Below are 17,541 nucleotides of genomic sequence, written 5' to 3' on the forward strand. Positions count from 1 at the left end.
TCTTTTAGAAATTCCAACCAACGCCTCTGCCTCATGTTCAGCTCTTTCTGATCAAATAAATATTTGAGGCTCTTGTGGTCACTGAAGACTTGGAATGTTGATCCGTATAGAAAATGCCTCCAAATCTTCAATGCAAAAACGACTGCTGCCAGCTCTAAGTCGTGCGTTGGATAGTTACGTTCATGAATCTTCAATTGGCGAGACGCGTACGCTACTGCCCTTTTCTCTTGCATAAGCACACAGCCCAAACCTTGATGAGACGCATCACAGTACACTTCAAAGGGTCTGGACGTGTCTGGAATGATCAGCACAGGAGCGCTTGTCAACTTACGCTTCAGCTCTTGGAAACGTTCCTCACACACATCAGTCCACGCGAACGGCTGATCCTTCCTAGTTAACTGGGTAAGAGGAGCCACTATCTTGGCGAACCCCTCTATAAAGCGTCTGTAGTAGCCCGCAAGTCCAACAAAACTCCTCACCTCAGTGACCGAACGCGGGCTCTTCCAATCTAACACTGCTCTCACCTTTGAAGGATCCACTGCAATGCCTCCAGCCGACACCACATGCCCCAAAAACTGGATTTCCTTCATCCAGAATTCACACTTAGATAATTTTGCATACAATTCCTTCTCACGTAACACTCCAAGTACCAGTCTAAGATGTTTCTCATGCTCCTCTTCGGTCTTGGAATAGATGAGAATATCATCTATGAATACAACTACGAACTCGTCCAAATAGGGCCTGAAGATGCGATTCATGTACTCCATAAACACGGCTGGAGCGTTCGTCACTCCAAATGGCATCACCACATATTCATAATGTCCATACCGTGACCTGAACGCTGTCTTATGGATGTCTTCATCTTTAACTCTGATTTGATGATAACCGGATCTCAAATCAATCTTTGAGAACACTGCAGCTCCATGCAGTTGATCTAGCAAATCATCTATCCTTGGTAAAGGGTATTTATTCTTGATGGTCAGCTTGTTTAATTGCCTGTAATCTATGCACAACCGAGAGCTGCCATCCTTCTTCTTCACTAAGAGTACAGGCGCTCCCCATGGTGACACACTCGGTCTAATGAATTGTTTCTCCATAAGCTCCTCAATCTGCTTCTTGAGTTCAACCAATTCCGCAGGTGCCATCCGGTATGGCTGAACGGATATAGGGGCTGCCGTTGTCACCAAATCAATGGTGAATTCAACTTCTCTAACAGGAGGCAACCCTGGTATCTCATCTGGAAAAACGTCCATAAATTCCTCCACAACTGACGTTCTCTCTCGACTGCCAATAGCGGACGTTCGTTCATGTCTCAAATCTCCAAGCTCTTGGTCTTCATGCGTCATGATGAGAAAACAGCTTGCACCTTCCATTATATCTTCCTTCAACTGGCCAAGCGTTACTGTTAACTCTTCTTCTTCATCATTAGGAAACACCAATTCCTTGTTACCACAATCTATAAGAATGTGATTGGTGGTCAACCAATCCATCCCTAGAATCACCTCCAACCCTTGGAGAGGTAAGCAAATTAAATTCACCTTGTAACTACGTCCCTCAACCACAATAGGACATCTAATGCATACAGTAGACGTCCTAATCTCTCCAGCTGCCGGGGTAGAAACCACCAGGTCGAACTGCATATTCCTCTCCACTAATCCCAATTTCTCAACACACGCCTTCGAGATGAAGGAGTGAGTCGCCCCCGAATCAAACAACACATGACAGGATACTCCACACAGCAAGCATTCACTGGTTATAAGGTTACCTGAGTTAGCTGCTTCCGCCCCAGTTATTGCATACACACGACCCGCTGCTTGTGCTCTACCACCTCTCGGTTGATTCCTTCCAGCAACAGGTGGTCTCGTCACTGCCCGTCCACTCATATTACACTCGTTATTTGAGTGTCCGTTCCTTCCACAAAGACTGCAGTACTTTCCTCCAGCTAGTTGAGGGCATGCATTTCTATAGTGTGGTCCTCCACACCGGTAACAAATAACGTTCCCTTGTACAGGCTGTCCAACAGGAACGATCGCTTGTGATCCGCTTGTATTAGCTGGTTGGTTTGGACGAGCGTAAGGTAATCTTCTTTGAACAGAACCTCCTCTGGACACTATTGGTCCCCTACTCACTTGTTGCTGTTTCTTATGTCGTTCAGCCTCTGCCATGTTCTTCTCCAACACCTTAGCCCTCTCAACCATGGCAGGAAATGTCCTTATGCACAAGCTTGAAATCATGACTTTCAAGTCACTCCTTAGGCCGTTCTCAAACTTCCTACACTGCCACTCCTCGTTGGTGGCCATCGTATAAAACCGAACAAGGTGCTTGAACTTGTTGGTATATTCTGAAACTGTCATCCCACCTTGAACCAGTTGTAAAAACTCCACTTCCTTCGCAAACCGTACGCTGTCAGGGAAATACTCCTCGTAAAACTTACTACGAAATACTTCCCAAGTGACAGGACGTTGAGCTTCTACCAGAATAGCTCTTGTGCTCGCCCACCAATGGCTTGCTTCCCCAGTCAACAAATATTCTGTGTAAGACAACCTGTTCTCGTCCGGACACCTCTTTGCGTTGAAGATTCTCTCCATGTCCCCTAACCATTGGTCTGCCTCATCAGGGAGGCCCTTTCCATTGAATTTAGATGGATGGTGTTGGAGAAAACTCTCCAAACTCCATTCGGCATTTGGTTGGGCAGCGTTTGAAGAAGATGCTCCAGGCGCACCTCTAGTTGCAGCCAGTATCTCCATCAATTGTCTTTGCGTGTTTTCAGAATTAACACGCGAAGCCTCCAAACCTTGCATAGCAGCTTGGTTTTGCTGCATCAAGGTAGCATTCTGCTCCAGTAACGTGGTATTCTGTTGATGCAGTCTTTCCACCACGGTTTCCAACAATCTAGTGTTGCTGGACGTCTCGGACTCATTCGGTTGAGGAGGAGGAGGCAATCTAGGTGCCATTTGTTCTCTGGATACAGAGAAAACAAACTAACGTTAGTTATGTTCAAGAGTTAAAATAAAGTAACTCATTAAACATACAATAAGCACACAGCAAAACACAGTGCACTCATAACCCTACAGTGTCCTTTAACAAGAACAAAACTGCTCTGATACCAATAAATGTAACATCCCAAAATACAGTAATCACTATAATTCAGAATTAATTACAATTAACAGTAATCATAAACAGTCTTTGCATTAAAACAGAAATAAAAGCCTACTGGCTAATATTTACAGTAGCTGCTCCAAAATAAAACAGCAATTTACAGTACAACTTAAAATGTTCAGAATTCATCTAATTTACTAAAACCAGTACTGATTTACATGTCTGCATAATTATATACAGTATACCAAAATACAGTACAGCACTTTACAGTGTTCATAAACTAATCAAAATATAAAACAGTTCTGGATAAAACGCGTCTGCAGTACTGTACACAGAACTGTTAAAATACAGTACAGAAAATAACTAACAGCTACTATGGATCTAATCTCTACTGCTCCGATTTAACTTCCACTTCTACCAAGTTGGCATCCTCCAAATTTTCTTCTTCCAGCATTGTTTCAAGGGATGCACCACCATCTGCTCACATCCACAACGGATGATCATTGCATTTGACAAGACGGAAGTACATGGACAATAGACAACACAATGGAAAACGCAAGGGTAAGCTTATAATATTTAATTTATACAATTAACACATACGTTCACATATCAATTCAAACGTGCAGCACATAAATTATCAATTCGCAATCATAAAATAAATATAAAAGACAGACTGTCCGGACTGTATGAACCATGTAGTTACAAGCGTCCTTGCACCCGAGTGATGTAGTAACTGGATAACATTAAACAGCTGCCACTCGAGGTTAGTCCCTCGCCCATATCTAAGCGATGAACGAAGAACCTCCTGCCATTCCCACGCATGACTACCCCCTTCTACGTGAAGATGAGTATCACGGAATATCAGGACGGACAGCGAGTCCTAACTTATCCAGGTTCATACTTTACCATTCAATATTTCACATTCAACACATCAGAGACGTTCCTCCTTGGAACGCTCTTTAATATCCACTTCCAATAATTTCTTCAAAATATATCATTCGTTCATAATAACCAGTTCTCTTTATTCCCTTTCTCATTCTGTGTTTCATTCCCTTAACATTTTACAACATTCATTCTTTGATCAAATAAAACGAAAGTATTACAGTACTTTTGACCACGCGTTTCTGAATAAAAGAAACGAACCGTGTACTCACTTAATACGTTTCAATACTTAATAATTTGAAAATACTGATCTTTTAAAGAGGTGGATGATACTTAGAAAGATTTTGAGTGTACAGAGTTCAGGTAGAATCCAAAGGATAAAACCAGTAAGAAAATGTTTAGATAAACAACCAATATAATTGAATTTCAGAAAAACAGCACTGCCAGTCAAAGAACGAACGTTCAGAATTTCAATTTGGACGAACATCAATTACGTTCGCTCAGAACTCAATAATAAGGACGAGCGTTCAGTTAGAAACCGAACCCTGCTGTGGACGAACGCTAGGTCAATGACCAAGCACGAATCAGCACTAACGCTGGTTATAACCCAAGCGCTTTATAGGACGAGCGTTTCGGTATAGGACCGAACGCCAACTTTGGACGAACGTTCAGTATAAGGACGAACGCTCTCTAGAACTAACGTTCGACATAAGGTCGAACAACAATAAGGACGAACGCTCGACATGAGGCCGAACGTCATTGAGGACGAACGCTCGACTTAAGACCGAACGTCACTTATTTATAAAGTTTTAAATATTGATCTATACTGAGCAGAACGAACGCTCATTCACTCAATTGGGGGACGCTCGTTCTCGAGCAGAATTCATTCCAAATGAATGAATTCCAATCTAAGTCATGTTAACCAAAAACCGAACGGTCTAAGACCGTACAGTGACGAACGACCTTTTAGCAACAGAGAATGATCAGAAAATTTAGATTTTTCACACTTAGCAGAATTTTTCCAGATTTCCATTTTCCAACTTTATACTTCCATTTCAGGTTTAATTCCCTTCAAACATCATCATCATGCAGATTTCAACATTTAAAATCATTCCAACCACACAATAGCCATTCTCCATTCATCCATAATCAACTCAACATGCATTTAAATCAAATTCAACATCAAATATAATTCATACAAGCCGTATCAGTTCATGACAGATTCATCCAAACCAGAATGCATATCAGATATCAGTGATCATTTCTAACAACTCAACTTCATATTTTTCACACATGCAAAACAAACCAGAAATCATATTCCATATCAGTAAACGTTTCTAAATACTCAAACATCATGCTTTCCATATATGCATCTCAGATCATAAATCAAACAGTATAAATTAAACATATAAACTTCCCTTACCTGTTACTGCAGTGAAATTCCAATTGTTTAAGGTTTATCTTGATCACTCACAGTTCTCTACCCAAATGAATTCACTCCACGACTTTCACTAAATCTAAAATACCAAAATAACATAAAGATCAAACCTATAACTCATTCATGCAACCAGAATTTTGATTAGCATGAACTCAATGGACAATTATGCAGAATGAGAACTTACCAGTTCAGTTCTCAATTCTGTTCGAATCAAGTTGATGTTCACGGTGCAGTGACAGTGTTTACAGTATCTGAAACAGAATTTGAGGAGATGATGAATGAGTAATTTTAGAGGGAAGATGAGAGTTCTCAGAAACTCAGATTTTTATCCTTGCATGCAACTGATACAGTGTTCCTAGAAATTTTAAGATTAGATTGTGGTTTGGAGCTTACCAGTTACAGAATCAAAAGAGGTTCGGATCAAAATGGAGCTTGCTGGCCCGTGAATGTTCCTATGGTTTCAGAAAACGGATTGGAGTTGAAGGAAGTGAGTAATGGCAGAAGGAAGATGAAGGTTCGTAGAGAAAAGTTTGGAGAAGATGAAAGGTGTGATCCTTGAGGAAGACGAAGTGTGAGTGTGAGTGAAAGAGTTTTCTCAAAACTCAGAAGTTTGAGTGGATTCCACATCAAACAAGAGAGCGTTTCACAGTCTGCCACTTGCACACCAAACCCTGCTTGGAATTCTCTCCCGTGACACTTGGCGTGTGTGCATGCACAGATTGGTGCGTTTTTAATGCACTGAGTGTGTGTGACGTGGTGCAGTTTCCAGAGAATGGTGGAGCTTGATTTCAGTGCATTGCAGGAAGAGATTTAGCAGATTTGAAGTAGGATTAAATCAACTCAGAATTATAGTGCACTAATCTGGTTTAACACAGAATTATCATTGCTTAATTATATAGGGTCTTACATTTTCTAATTACACTTTGGAATTTTAAATTTAAATAATTAATCTATTACATTTTGCTAAGATTGAAAAAAATAATAATCATAAAACACGGATCCTATTTAAAATTCAAAAGTAAATTTACCACTTTTTTTCGTGTCATATGAATATAGTTTAATAAAGATTTATAAAATATAAGTCTTAAATTTAAGATTACCGATATATTTTAACTAAATAAATCTTGAATCAGTTCGATGTTGTTTAATTAAATAAACTTGTTCAAGAGTCAATGCGCTGTCATGTTGAAAGTATTAATCATTGTTAACATATACCAGTGCTCAATTATTTTGAATTTTGTCGTCTCAGAAAAGTTTGACACTAGTCAAAAAATAATATTGATTTCGTATATAAATAAGATGTTATTTTTATTTAAAAGCCAATTTGTAAGATTAAATGAAATGAAAGTGTTTTCTATTTTCTAATTTCACATGTGGTTTATAAAAAAAAAATATCAATTTCACATGCAGCACATGAGTAACAATATATAATCCAGAATTTTTATTTTAATTGAAAAAACAATCAATATAAAAAAGCTTCACTCCAACAAACTATGTTAATTATTTTCTTTTGGCTTAATACCTTATTTTGTCCCCAGTTTCGCTCGAAAATGTTAAATTAGTCCATCCTTTAAAACGTGCGTCAATTACGTCCCTATTTAATAAAATGAATGAAATCTCTTTCGTTAAATTCGTACAAACGGCTTTAATTATTTCTCTCTCTTCTATTAACGTCGAGTGAAATTGGGAACAAAATAGGGTCTTAAGCCTATTCTTTTTATGTATTGTGGATAGACACAACAAAGAATAAAGATGATATGAAAACAGATTAAGAATTTTGGAGAGAGATAGGAAAGTACATGAGTTCAAACAATTATACTTTTAGATTAATATTAACTATTAATTATTGGTACATCAGACAAATTAATTCGTTAGGTAAGCATCATACATATAATATATGGGTTAACTTTATCTTTATGTGATTATTCTTTATCATGGAGATTCTTTGACTTTATTATTACTTTTTTTTGCAGTTGAAATTATTATTCTTCTTATTGTTTCTCTAAAATAAGATTCCAAATATGATATTATCAAATAGATATTTTATTCTTATTATTTTTCTTTTTTATTTAATCATTTGTATCTTATAAATGTGTGCGTTTATTATGTTACCAAAAGAATAGATATTTATTTTTATTAATATTTGTAATTTGTTACCAAAAGTTAATATGTATTGATCTTGAATCAAAGATCTTTAAAAGGGAGGGAATGAAGTTTGAATGATGAGAAACTAAATTTTTTTACAAATTATTCTTGTTTTATGCAACTTATGGCCTATATTGTTTATGATATTGCACATAGTTTAGTATAATATGATTGAACAAACATATTATATACTACATACAAGTAGGTATCTCACCATTCTATTTGTTTAATTTATGATATATTTTAATAACATTAATTTGGACAAATATTTTTAAGCATTGGTAATTTTAATAATTTTAAAATAAATTGTTTGTTATGATTTTATAAATCATTTTAGAAGTTTCATTATACGCATAGTTATTATAAGTGTTTTGTTGTTGCTCAAATTGTGTGGTTGGAAATTACTTATTGTATTACAGGTATTGGGTTGGATCCAAAACAAATAATTTATTAAAAAAATGAGACTTTTTATACGTCAATGAATTCAAGAATTGATTTAGAATGTATTTTTTATACCAAAATTCCATGCTTGTAGTGGAAAGCCATATGCAACATTGACGACCACAATGGTAATAGTGGCACCATATGGAGGATCATTTTGACATCCATACTATTGTTAACATCAACCATTAGTTGCCCAAAAATAAGTATGGTCATGCGCACCATCTATTTAGGTAAGAAGATTATCTTACGTCAAGTTTCTTTATGTTGTGTTTGGATTAAATAATTTAGAAAGATAATTTATTTATTTATTTTTGGATAAAATAATTAGAAATAAATTCAAATTTAAAGAATTTTGGAAAATATTTTAAATAAATGAAATAAAAAGAATTTTAAATATTTTAAAAGTGTAAAAAATTTGAAATTTAACTCTATTATCATTATGTTCACAAAGGTCGAGTTAAGTCGGTTCAACTTAAAGGCTCAATTGAGTCAACACAGTTTGAAGGCTTAGTTGAGGTGGCTCGAGCTGAAGGGTCAATCAAATCGACTTTGGCTCAAAGTTGATTCGATTTAGCCTAGGTTGAAGTTCGAGGTCAATTGGCTCAAATCAAATGTCAAGTCGGGTCTATCCAGGTTAAATGTTGAGCTGAGTCGATGGAAACGTAGGTCAATCCAAGTTGGCATAGGTCTGAAGTCAAACTGATTTGGCATAAACTAAAGATCGAGTTGAGTCAGTCAAACCAAAGATCAAGTTGAGTCGGTCAAGTCAGAGGTCAAGTCAATATTAACCAAGTTGCATGTCGAGTCGAGTCTATCAGAAAACGCAGATCAAGCCAAGATGATCTAGGATAAAGATTGAACTTAGACAACCTTGGACAAAGGTCAGACTAAGTCAACCTAGACCGAAAGTTAAGTTGAGTCGATTAAGACCAAAGGTTGCATCGAGTCGACATGGGTCAATAAACAAGTTGAGTCAATCCATGTCAAAAATATGTATCAAGTATCAAATAAACATATTTTATAAATTTATCTTTAACTATTTTAATACAGTTGGTAATTAAGATATGATTGACATGTTTTAATAAAATTTAAAATTCATTTGAAACAAAATAAAAAATAGGAATCTATTGAAAAAAAATAAGTAAATCTTCGACTAAAGAACTAATTAAATCTTTTTTTTACATCATTTATTTTAAATATTCTACATCCATGACATCTATGTTTTTCAATCAATTTATGAATTAGTAAAGAATGTATTTTCAACTTCAATTATAAATCTGACTAACATTTTACGTCGATTCTAACTTACCACCAATGTACAAATGACATTCTACATATGTTGTTTGAACTACAATGTAAAATATGATGTTTCTACAATCAAAATGTCACTTTTTTTTTTTAAGTTTTCCACTAGAGGGAGAATTATGTTGAGAAACTTAATACCGAACCGTACAAAAATTAATATTTGCAATGTTCATATATAAGTAATCTAGTATATTGAGAAGTCATGCAACATCACGGATAAATTTAAAGAAACGTCGATACATGTAATATGTATAAACTGCATATATAACTAATATAGTATGTTGTACTTATTATATAAGGAATATAGTATGCTGTACTTATTACATCGGTTACTATTAGAAGTAATGTAATATGTATGTATATTAGTTCAAAACACAATTTATATTTCACTATACATTAAATAACTAGAGACTAGAGAGATATTTTCATACACAAATTTTTCATATTTATTTAATATTATTATTCTTTTTTTTAAAGTACATTAATTTATTTTTTATAATTATTTTACTTTTTTAATATGTATCAAATAAATATAAACATATATCATCCTATTATTATTTTTACAATTATTCTAATAATAATCTATTAACATAAGTACCAACTTATTTACAAAATTCCTATTAAATTTATTTGTACATAATTTTTGTATAAACTAATGCCATTTTGACTACATAAAATCTTGTTTTTACATAATGTTAAAATCTTATTAGAAGAAAGGATTTATATTATAAAAATCTTTAGTGAAGAAAAGAAAGAACAACATTTTAATTTCTATAAATATATTAAAAATAATATATTATTATTATATTTACATTTAAATACAAACGGCCATGACAGGGCCCACTAGCTGCCCAAGTTTGCCGACCACAACGTTTTGTCTTTTCCGTAATGCCTTATCCTGCCTCTTAAACCTTAGCTGCGACAAAGATGAAAAGAATAAAACATAAAAGATTCATTACGCAAAATGATCAACTACATTACGCAAAGATATTGCGAACTTAGACATTAAAAAATTATTTAATTCATAAATATATAAAAGTAAGAATGAGTCTTTCAACTTTAGTATTAAATTAATCTTGAAAAAACAAATTAAAATAAAGTTGAGCCTTAAAAATTAGAGTTTGACAACAAATGCACCGAAATTATGGGTTCTTATCTTAGAATAAATAAATGTTATATGGTAGAAGTTTTATAAAAATATTAAATTATTCAAGATTACTTGATATAAAACTACTACATTTCATTATACATAGAAAGAGGTCAAATTTTGATTTATAAAATGAAGCAAGACTTTAATAGCATTATCATGTGTTAAAATAGTCTTAGGTGGCTTACGTGACACTACAAAATTGAGGCATATGGCATTGGAAAAATCAGCTTAATCATCTGAACAGGCAAAACTCCAAAAGAGGTGGCAAGCTAAAACCAAACTCCACCGATTCAGAGTTTCCATGGCCTCTACTTAAACCATTCAAACTCAACAAAACTTTCATCAAAGGATCCTTTTTTGAGTTCTACACATTGTTTGGTGTTCATGGCTGAGGAAAAGCAAGAACAAGGGACTAACCCTTCTCAGGAACAACCCAATGTGCCCTTACCAAGTGAGTACTATTCTTCCTCTTTTCAAATATGTTCAAGTCACATTTGATAAAACTTTCATGAATGTGTATGAACAGTATCAAAGTATGTTTGGTGTGCAGGGAATTACAAGCAGGCTTTGGAAACTAACACTCCTACAAAGACAAGTTGGCCTGAACTGGTTGGTGTCACTGCTGAAGAAGCAGAAACTAAGATCAAAGAAGAGATGAGTGATGTTCAAATTCAAGTGGTGCCTCATGACTCTTTTGTCACTGCAGATTATAATCCTAAGAGAGTTCGATTGTATGTGGATGAATCTAACAAAGTCACAAGGACTCCAATCAATTGGCTAATATCTGCTAATTATGTATCATCATTTCATGGAGATCTTATTTGCTTTTGAATCTGAAGTTTTTTTTGGTTTAGTATGAATAATATGTTTGCTTTCATGATACAATATTCTGAATCCATGTAGTACTTTTTGTAATTCGCAATAATGAAAGTGAAAACAGAAAATTACGTAATGATTAGCTGTCCTGCATTGTACAAACTAGCAATTAAGTTATCAGAATCCAGAGGCATGGATAATCTTCATCAACACAAATATACTAGTGCATCAAATACAAACATATGTAACAAAGTAAACAACACATGATTAAAGTTCACTAAACATTCTGGTAAAGCAAATCCACAAGGCTAAACAGCAACCACAAGTTTCCTTTCTGAAGCTTCACTCTTCGTTTTACTGTCACAAGTCCTTGATGTTTGAAGCCGAGTTTATCCACGTTTCAGAAAGTTGGACATGACAGCCAAATTTACTTGGTGTGATGGCATATTTCTCCTCAGAGGTTTGGTTATGCTTCCCGTGCAAGAAGATAACACTTTCTCTTGGTTCACCTTTCATGACAGTAGACTAACCAAAACAGAAAAAGAAGACAGAAACCTTGTATTCAGGGACTGATCTTATGTCCACGCTTAAAAACAACAACAACTTCATGCATAAAGAAAGTCAAATCTATTATCATATACACGGAAAATTCTGTTTTAGTTTTAACTCTTAAAGATATGAAAACCGCTTAGTTATGTTATTATCAAAATAATTTATATGAAACAAGAAATCAGTAAAAATAGCATAGGTGCGTGCTCATAGTGATATAAAGAATCTTAATGTTCACAAGTTCCCATGTCAATGATCTTCTGAAAATGCTGAAAGACTGAAATAATTGCTGATGTTAATGAGAAGCTTAGAAAGAATGAAAAAAGGGTTGTGTTCAATTTTTACCTCAGCAACATCCATCAGCTACAAGCTTGAATTCTTCCTGCATGACCAAATGCTGAATTGTTTCTCACACGGTTTTCACATTTGGGTGCTGGCATCACCGTTTCAAAGGCTTCAACTAGCAGTGCCACCTTCTTCTTCCTAGCTGGTGCAAGTTTTGTCACAGCTTGTCTGAGTGCACAATCAAGCATCCATTCCTCCGAATTCTTTCTCTCATCCATCATTTGATGCTTCAGGTCAACCTTTTCTTTTTCTGGTTCAGGAACCAAAGGCAGGAAATTTGGCTCTTTGGGGTTGAACTTTCTCATCTCGTCATCATCTTCAACAACCCTCTTTCTCCTAATTGAACCTTTCCAATTCTTGCTTGTGTTTTCATCTTCACTATCTATGCAACTTGTTCTTTGGAACCTTCTACCTTTACCTTGGTCTTTTTCCAACAAATCCTGATCTTGATCAGTCATGTTACATTCCTCAGACACATCCACCAACTCAATTTCCCTCTCCATTGTACTGCTCTCATCATTGTTCTCTAGGCTGCTTGAACATCCATCTTCACTTGTCCCGTCAGTTGTGCTAGTATCACTCATCTTCTGATTCTGAGTGCTGTCAAATGTCTGTTCATCAAGTGTCTTTGAGTTGCAACCGGCCTCATCATCCACATGTTTCTCATCTTCTCCACTATTATCTAGTGCATTTGTCATATACTCAAATATTTCCTCTGTAAATGAAGATTGGTCACAACCCGTGGAGGAGTACTCGATTTCTTTGGTTTCAATGCTTCCATTTGTGTCTTCAAGGACGGAACTAATCCCAGTAGATTCTTCAAAATGGGTGTTTTCTTCTGAATTGGCCTTTTTGTGTGTTTCATCAACCAGAAAGTCCTCATAGTAGCTGCCAAGGATGTCATCTAACCATGTCACTGACACATCATGAGAACTCTCTGATGAGGACTCAACTCTTGAGTCGTTGTCCTCTTCTGTGTAAACAGAAGAATCAGCATCCTCTTCGTGATCGAATCCACAAAATCTCTCCTCCTTCCACTCCATTTCATAGGTTCTGGAATCAGAATCATCCATGTCAACATCCCCCATGTCTTGTTCCCCATCGCTGCAGTAGCTTCCCATGCTCATTTCTTCATGACACAAGACAGTTGGTTGGTGATCTTCATCTGCATCTTGTGAACTTTGTTCTTGAAGAAAGTTGCCGTTGGTATCTACTTCGATTGCAACGTCATCAAAGGGCTTTTTCAAATCCTCCTCAAGATCAAGTTCACGTACAGAGGGAGAAGGAAAACCAACGGTTCTTGCTGCTACGCCATTATCTTCAATTGGTGACTTGTTATCTGCTTGATCCTCAATCTCTTTGAGAAAATCTCTTCTCCCTATTTCTTCTGCTCCTGTTGGTGTTGCATCCTTTTCATTGGTATAGATTTCAATGAAGATATCAATGCCAATTTCATCGCAAGCAGATTTTTCCTCAAAAACGTTCTGCTCAACATCAGAGTCCTTCTTATCTGTCTCAAGGGGAACCTTCAGTCTCCGAGGGCTGAGAGCTTCAAGCTTGGCGCGCTTCTGCGTCTTCAGAAGGCGCCTCCTAGCTGACATGAAGCTCTTCAATGGCGGCAAATCAACATGATGATGACCATTAAGGGAACAATACGTGTAAGGGCAAACCTTCATGGCTGAAGTTCCCTCTGACTCAGTTGCCCCAGGGCTAAGCATGAGGTACGAAGGGAACTTTGAGTCCTTCAAAGTTGAAGAACAAGTGGCTCTCTGTGGTGCAGTCATATCTGCACACATAACAGCCCTGGAGGATTTTCTAGGACAGGCTCTAGAAGCCTTGAAAGTAGTGGTTTTTGTCAATGTTCTGACCAAACTCAAACTAGACGACCTTGCCAAGGCTTTGGCAGGTTTTTTAGCACAGGCAGCTTTGGAATCAGTAGAAAATTTTCTCGGAAGATTCTTAAAATCAGAACCAGATTGAGAGTTCCTGTGGCTTACCGGGAAAAGTTCCTTTTTTGCATGCGAACTGCTTGTTGGCTTCATGTAATTGGGTGAAACATCTGTTGTTCTGAACAAAGATTGCTGCTTCTGAGGTGATGCTGATGCAGCAGTGGTTGGAGTGTGAAGAGGGGGTGGCTTTCCTGGTTGAGACAAGCTTCTCCTCGAAGGTGATGATGATGATGATTGAAGAGCCTCAAGATCAGAAAGGTTTATTGACCTTGATTTTCTGATTTTCTTCTTCATATCAGCCCCTCTACTTTTGCCATCTTGGTGCTGAGATGAAGATAGCTTCATATTTGCCAACCTCTTGTCTGATTTAACATGTTCAGCTTGGATTCCAAGCTTGCCAGGAACCTTTCTTTGAACCATATTCGAAGGATAAACCAGAGGTTGAATAAGTGGGAATAAAGGATATATAGTTGTTTGGTATATGGTTTGGTCTGTTTTCCTTCCTTGAGGTGGTTTTGTTTTCCTAATGAGGAAGAAGTTCAGAGAGGAAAGAAAAGAAGAGGAAGGAATGAAAGCTTGAAAGCCAAACAAGCAGAGAGATATTCTCTCCCCTTGGTTTGGTTTGGCATGCTTTAGTTTGATGTGGTTTTCTCTTTTTGTATATTCTCAACTGTGGTTTGGCAGGTGATGTTATTTGAATATGGTTTTGATAAGTATTTGATGTTGACCAGCACTAACAGGTGGTTTTTGGGACCCTTTTATGCTTAGCATTTTCTTACATGAATAACTAGTATTTTAAAATATGGGAACTTTTCATTGCCTATTTTCAATACTTGTTGCTGCTGATTTGATTTCTTAACTCATCATCATCTTTCACAAAAAATGACCAAATCAACCCTCTTGGTTTTGGATAAGGGAACCCTTTGTGGCCTAGTTTAGGTGAAGAGATGAGGACAAGCTGCATTAATGCAGTTGCTTTAGTTTAAGACACTTTTGAGTAATGTGAATTTGGCTTCATTCAGGAAATTGGTTTGATTCAGGAAACAAGTATCATGGCTTCTGCTTTTCCATCAATGCTGCTTCACAAACAGAATTGCAAATGCTACTTCATTCATCAAAAGGAATTGATCTGTTTCATGTAGCAGTTTCTGGTTGGTGTAGCTGAGAGAAAAGTAGGTGGCAGTTAGTAGATCTGTTAGCTTAATAAAATCAACATTAGGTTGTCAAAAGCTTCAAATGTTCATAAATTGCATGTGTGTGTTTCAACATATATTTTCCTTAACAACCAAGTTTTTCCTTCAAATTTCAATCAATAGTGTGTCACTCTATTTTGAGTATTTAATGTCATCAACACAAGACTAAGACACTATATGTAAAGCAAAAGGTAAAAAAAAAACACCATATCTACACTTGAATTTTGAGATGACAGTAATTTCAATTAATTACTTTTAGAATTATTTCTTACTATATTATTATTATTATTTATCTTTTAAATAAATTTATTGAAAATTTATAAAATAATAATGATAAGAAATGAGTTAAATTCATATAAAAAGTGACATCAATCTTTAATAGTCTTTAAAATAATGTGTAATGAATTTTTTTCTTATATTACGTAAATTTTTTATATCTACTATATATCAAATTTATTTTGAAACTTGAGTTTTCAATAATTATTGCTATTATTATTATTATATTATTAATCATAGACGTTGCAAAGTATCCTTTTAAGTGACCGACAATCTATGCTAAAGTTGGTGTAGAACAGAGTTTTCAAACACTTTTGAATATCCGCATGTATTTTATACGCATGGTGTACCAAGATATTTTTTTATTTACATTATTTTTTAAGTATAAATAAAATACAATATATTTTAAGATACTTTCTCTCTCTCTCTTTTTTCCGAAACTTGTTTAAAGAAAAATAAAAACAAGTTTTCTGTGAGTTTAAATTAATTTCCGTAAAGACATTAATGATCTTCTGCACATTAATTTATATAATTTATATTTAAATTAAAAAAACAAAAACTTCTTTAAACGTTTAATCACAATTCTCTCTTTCTCATTAACATTAATTAAACACAGTAATCACTATTTGAACTTTTTAAACATAAGAATCAAACAAGTCAGATAAATTTAACTTCACCATAAGTTAACATCACTTATACACACCAATCCAAACCAAAGCTACTTATATAAATTAAAAAATAAAATTATATAAAGAAAATTTTACAGATTAATTTAAATTTGAGTTTCATATCTTTCTCTCTGCTAAAAGATTCTCATAAAAAAAATTGTTCGAAACACGTGGAATGTTAAGAAGTTACTCTAACTTTATTCCTTGATCAAGTAAAAAAAGGGTAGTACAGTAAATTAACCTACTAAATATACTATTTTAAAGTAAAAATATGTTTCTTTTTTTTCTTTGTGGATAGTAAGGTTTGGGAGGCATAAAGAAAAAGCACTGTGGAAAAGACAAAGCCGTGTGGTCGGCAAACTTGGGCTGCTATTGGGCCCTACATGGGCGTGGAGCCCACATTTGCATACGCTCCTCTTCTTCCTCTCATCCAAAGATTCAAACAAATAATAATAAAAGAAATTAAAAGAAATAATAATAATAAAGGTAATAGAAAATAGAAAGTGATAAAGTAAAGAAAAAAAAAAAGAAAAGAGTGCCCTAATTAGATATGCCACACGCCACCGCCCCATGCTAGTGCCTCCTAAACCTATTCATTTTAATAATCTTCAAAAATAATTAGGTCATCAATTCCAGCTCCTTCTTCTTGTTTCAGAACATTTCAAATTCCTTTTCAATTATCAACTTCTTTCTAAGCTAAAATGAATTTCAATAAATAATCAAAATTACATTAAAATGTGTTAAACGTCGTATTGTTAGTATTTCTCTTTCGGCCAATTGTCAAATCATATTATTAAAAAAAAAAATATATATATATATATAATACATTTCAAATCTCTAATTGACACTTAGAAAGGAAAAAGAAAAGGAAATACAATAATACATGTATAATATATATGTTTTCGTACGTAGAAAAAAATGTATAGTAGTCGAAAATGTAAACAAAATACCGAAAAAGAAAAAGTAACAAAAGGAAAAAGAAAAAGAAAAACACGTGATCGATAAAAGTGTCTTTGCATAAGTTGGTAAGCTTTCTATCTATGTATATTACACTATCACTATGATGAGAATTTGCTAGGAGGTGTCAGTTTGATTTTAAGTACGTTTATGTATATTTTATCTACTTTTATTCATATAAAATTTATGGTTGTTATATTTTATCATAATATGTATCTAATATATATATATATATATATATATATATATATATATATATATATATATATATATATATATATTAATAAATCCACATTGAAAAATTATTACATTACTAAAAATTAAT

General features: G+C 34.8%; 2 protein-coding genes across 2 annotated transcripts; one reads left to right on the forward strand and one right to left on the reverse strand.

Annotated features, from left to right (window-relative positions):
- Positions 1-10,832: 10,832 nt before the first annotated feature.
- On the forward strand, positions 10,833-11,415 carry LOC124842498 (subtilisin inhibitor 1). The gene is made up of 2 exons (XM_047318998.2): positions 10,833-10,914; positions 11,014-11,415. Exons 1-2 carry the CDS (start codon positions 10,848-10,850, stop codon positions 11,292-11,294), a joined length of 348 nt encoding a protein of 115 aa, XP_047174954.2. The 5' UTR covers positions 10,833-10,847; the 3' UTR covers positions 11,295-11,415.
- On the reverse strand, positions 11,389-14,777 carry LOC124842496 (uncharacterized). The gene is made up of 2 exons (XM_047318996.2): positions 12,174-14,777; positions 11,389-11,804 (listed from the first exon to the last, which is right to left on the reverse strand). The coding sequence occupies exon 1, from the start codon at positions 14,540-14,542 to the stop codon at positions 12,188-12,190; it is 2,355 nt and encodes a 784-aa protein (XP_047174952.1). The 5' UTR covers positions 14,543-14,777; the 3' UTR covers positions 11,389-11,804; positions 12,174-12,187.
- Positions 14,778-17,541: the final 2,764 nt, after the last annotated feature.

The sequence above is a fragment of the Vigna umbellata genome, chromosome 3, assembly GCF_029865625.1.
Source record: "Vigna umbellata cultivar VRB3 chromosome 3, Vumbellata_1.0, whole genome shotgun sequence".
Lineage (NCBI taxonomy): Eukaryota > Viridiplantae > Streptophyta > Magnoliopsida > Fabales > Fabaceae > Vigna > Vigna umbellata.